At 61.9% G+C, this 4,301-nt stretch overlaps 1 protein-coding gene across 1 annotated transcript in view; it reads left to right on the top strand.

Moving 5' to 3' along the window:
• Nucleotides 1-4,301, top strand: part of DMTN (dematin actin binding protein) — a 33,043-nt gene that overhangs the window by 5,443 nt on the left and 23,299 nt on the right. Inside the window, exons 2-6 of the mRNA XM_014958392.1 lie at nucleotides 974-1,018; nucleotides 1,441-1,497; nucleotides 2,140-2,214; nucleotides 2,870-3,025; nucleotides 3,166-3,210. Coding sequence (XP_014813878.1) covers nucleotides 1,480-1,497; nucleotides 2,140-2,214; nucleotides 2,870-3,025; nucleotides 3,166-3,210 — 294 coding nt within the window. The 5' untranslated portion in view covers nucleotides 974-1,018; nucleotides 1,441-1,479. The remainder of the gene's footprint in view (nucleotides 1-973; nucleotides 1,019-1,440; nucleotides 1,498-2,139; nucleotides 2,215-2,869; nucleotides 3,026-3,165; nucleotides 3,211-4,301) is intronic.

The raw sequence follows: 4,301 nt of genomic DNA, 5'->3' as shown, positions 1-4,301 counted from the left end.
GAGGCAGCGGGGGGAGTTGAGGAGGAAAAGGGGGGGTTGTGTGTGTCGGGGGGGGGTTGGTTTGCCCTGGCTCTGCCTCTGGAAAGTGTGAGCTCATGGGTGTGTGAGGAGGACGCTGCCCTCCCGGACAATGCTGCCTTGTCCCACTGCTCGGTGACAATCCCGGGGGGGTTCTGGGGTGTAAGTCCCACCCGAGGGGGGGGTTGATTTGTCTCTAGGTGGTCCCAAAGGAGGGATGAGGCTGGGAGATGCTCGACCCTGGGAGGAGGGAGCCGAGGGCGGTGCCAGCAGCTGGAGGATGCTCTGGGCTTTGTCACATCTGGTCCTTCTCCATCTCCAGAGATGTCCCCCCCAGCCCCACGGCTCTGCCCCCATCCCTGGAGCCGTGGGGCTGGGGGGACAGCGGGGTTGGGGGTCCCCAGAGGCGCTGGCATCCCCCTAGACCCATGTATAACCTTCTAGGAATATGGGGGGGGGACACACAACACGATGTCCTCAAGTCTGGGGGGCTCCACGCTGTCGTTGCTGTTGCTGCCTGGATGGCACGAGGGTTTTTTCCCCCTCTGAAAGGAGAAATTTGGGAGGAGAATGGGGAATTTTCCCCTTTGTGAGGGGCATTGTGGGTTGAAAGCATGGGATGTGTGTGTGTCGGGGGGGGGACACACGCTTGGTGTGGGGTGGGGAGCTATGGGGCAGGGGGCTGAGCACAGCACGCCCCATCCCGCTGCGGCTGGAGCCTTCTCGAGGCCGCTGGGGGCCGGTGGACAAAGGGTTTAATTACCTCTGCTTCGTTTGCCAGCCCTCGTCAGCAGCCACTGGGCTAGAGCAGGGGGGGGGCACGCAGCAGGGCAGGGAGCTGGCGGGCACCGCTTGAGGGGGGGGACACCAGAGGTGGAGGGAGGAGAAGGTTGAGCCTCCTCATCCTCCCTTGTCATCCCCCAAACCACTGGCACCTCTCTCTTCTCCAACACAGAGGCAGCACCCCAACCCCAGCCCAGAGGGATGTGGAGCCACAGAGGTGAGTTTGGGGGTGGGTGTGGGGGGGGTCTGGCACATCCCAGAGCCACCAGGGGCTGTTTGGTCACCCCCCCAGGGATGGTGGCACCCCCCTGGTAAGCCCATCCTACTGCCAGCACGTGGATATTTGTTGGTGGGGTCATGCCAGCCTCGTGCCACGTTGGGGTCTGGTGTGGGGGGGGGAAAAGGACCTGGGGGTGTTGGTCAACAGTTGGCTGAACATGGGCCAGCAGTGTGTGTGTCCAGGCCTGGAAGATTCTGTGATTGATTCTGTGTGGGGCTGCCAGGCTCTGCCCCATAGCAGAAGGGTGGTGGGGAGGTGGGCTTTGGCCAGCCCCACTGCATCTTGCCCCTGGACCAGCTTCGGGGTGCTCCCTGCCCACCCTGGCAGCGCCCCAAAACCCCCTTGTTCTCCCCACGCAGGACCCTGTGACTGACGCAGCCCCTCCAGCCCGTAGCTGAATGGAAAGACTGCAGAAGGTAAGGGGGCTGTGGGGAGGGTGCTGGGGGGCTCTGGGGAGGGCACTGGGGGGCTGGCAGGGTACTGGGGGCCGTGGGGAGGATGCTGGGGGGTACCAAGCAGGGTGGTGGGGGCAGTTTGCAGGGTCCTGGGGGTCTTCAGGCAGCGGGGAGCCCTGTACCTAGGGAAGGCACGCAGGGGCTGGTGGCCAAGGGCAGGGGCTGGTGGCCAAGGACATGGGCAGAGTCACCCTGGGATGCTGCTAGCAGGGCCCTGCCTTCCTCCTCCTCCTCCTCCTCCCAGCCCAGCCTGGCAGCACCATCTAGTGGCAACGTGTCCTGGCCAAGCCACTGTCACCTCCTGGCTGTCCCCTGCCCTGAACCACAACGCTGGGGCACCCCAGCACCCCCCAAGAAATACCCCCTCCCAACGATGTTTTACCCCCATGCACTGAGGTCCATGGGGCACAGGGGTGTCCCCAGCCCCCCCCCACCATACCCTGGGGTCCTGACCATCACCCCACAGCCCCACTGCATCTTGCCCCTGGACCAGCCTCGGGGTGCTCCCTGCCCACCCTGGCAGTGCCCAAAAACTCGAGCTCCTTCCTGGGTCTCCAAGGATGGGGTTTGCTAAAAATCTCCCCCTTTTTTTTCTCCTTCCAGCAACCACTGACCTCCCCTGGGAGCGTCTGTTCCTCCCGTGGGTCCAGCGTCCCTGGCTCGCCCTCCAGCATCGTGGTAAGAAGTGTTCCCCCCACACTGTCACCTCCCTCCTTTTGTGGGGGGTCACCTCCACAAACCCTCTTCCATCACCCCGGAAGGGGCCACGGAGGATGCCAGCCCCGGGAAAGCCCTCCCTGTTCCCCAATTCCTCTTCTGCACCCCAAAATGAAGGTGCTTTTTCTTTCCTTCCTTCCTTCCTAAGACATTGAGGTGCTGGAGCGGGTCCAGAGAAGGGTGACAAAGCTGGTGAGGGGTCTGGAGAATAAGTCTGATGAGGAGAGGCTGAGGGAGCTGGGGTTATTCAGCCTGGAGAAGAGGAGGCTGAGGGGAGACCTTATTGCTCTCTCCAACTCCCTGAAAGGAGGGTGTAGAGAGGTGGGGGTCGGTCTCTTTTCTCAAGTCACAGGCGACAGGACAAGAGGAAATGGCCTCAAGTTACACCAGGGGAGGTTCAGGCTGGATATTAGGAAAAATTTTTTCCCTGAAAGGGGTCTCAGGCATTGGAATGGGCTGCCCAGGGAGGGGGTTGAGTCCCCATCCCTGGTACTCCATGTTTGTTGTGTGAGTGTCTATTTTTGTCAGTTGGGTTGACGGTTGGACAAGAGGATCTTTGAGGTCCCTTCCAACCTAGAAGATTCTGTGATTCTGTGATTCCTTTCTTCTTCCCCAGGCCAAAATGGACAACGAGGTCCTGGGCTACAAGGACCTGGCCGCCATCCCCAAGGACAAAGCGATCCTGGACATCGAGCGCCCGGATCTGATGATCTACGAACCCCATTTCACCTACTCCCTCATGGAGCACGTGGAGCTGCCCCGCAGCCGAGAGGTGAGGGTGCCCCCGGGACCCCCTGCTTCTTCTGGGGGGGCTAGTAGGGGGCAAACTCCCCCCCCTGCCCCGGGGCAGTGGGGTCTCAGAGGATAGATGTGGGGCTGGTGGAATAAATCACTTTTTTTCCCTTCTTGCAGCGCTCCCTCTCTCCCAAATCCATCTCTCCTCCTCCATCTCCGGAGGTGAGTGCTTCGGGATGAAAGCAAGGGGGGTCTGAGGAGGGAAGGGGGGGGTGATGAATTGTTAAGGGGGGGGGTTCCTCGCAGAGACCGACACGACGGAGCTCAACATATACAAGAAACCTCCGATTTACAGGCAGAAAGGTGAGGAGATGGGAAGTTGGGGGGGTCTGTCCCACTGGATGGGGCACCCCAGGGTGCTGGCCTCACCCCACAACCCCCCCACTGTGCCCCACAGAGCACCATTTGGGCGCCCACCACGGGAAGCATCTCATAGAGGACCTGATCATCGAATCCTCCAAGTTCCCGGCGGCGCAGCCCCCAGACCCCAACCAACCTGCCAAGATTGAGACCGACTATTGGCCCTGCCCCCCATCCCTGGCCATCGTGGGTAGGTGGGGAACAGGGGCAGGTGACTCCCCTGCCCCAAAAAAACCTCATAGGGGTGATGGAGATGGATATAACCTCCCTTCTTTCCCCCCAGAGACGGAGTGGAGGAAGCGGATGGCCTCCAAGAGAGGGGAGGAGGAGGAGGAGGACCTGACGGAGGAGATGAAGAACCTGCGGGAGCTCCAGAGGCAGGAGCTGAGCAAGGTGAGGGGCTGAGTGAGGAGCCTTGCGAGGGGCTGGGGACGTGATGACACAGACCCTCACCCATGTCTCTCCGCCCCCAGGTCACCTCCAACCTCGGAAAGCTCATCCTGAAGGAGGAGATGGAGAAATCTCTCCCCATCCGGAGAAAAACCCGCTCGCTGCCGGACCGGACACCCTTCCACACGTGTACGTGGGGTGCTCTTCCCGTGTCCTGTCCCTTCCTTTCCCTTCCCCGGCTGGTGGCTTTGGGCTGCCGGACCGGACACCCTTCCACACGTGTGCGTGGGGTGCTCTTCCCTTATCCCTTCCCTTCCCCAGCTGGTGGCTTTGGCTGCCTGCACCCCTGCCAGCTCCCCCAGCCCTGCCTGCACCCCTGCCTGCACCCCTGCCTGCACCCCTGCCTGCATCCCTGCCAGCTCCTACATTCCTGCCTGCACCCCTACCAGTTCCCCCAGCCCTACCTGCACCCCTGCTTGCACCCCTGCCAGCTCCCCCATCCC

This window comes from Calidris pugnax, unplaced genomic scaffold (genome assembly GCF_001431845.1).
Source record: "Calidris pugnax isolate Ruff unplaced genomic scaffold, ASM143184v1 scaffold280, whole genome shotgun sequence".
In the NCBI taxonomy this organism is placed as follows: domain Eukaryota; kingdom Metazoa; phylum Chordata; class Aves; order Charadriiformes; family Scolopacidae; genus Calidris; species Calidris pugnax.
Note: the sequence above shows the minus strand (reverse complement) of the source record. Positions and strands in the feature narration are given on the sequence as shown.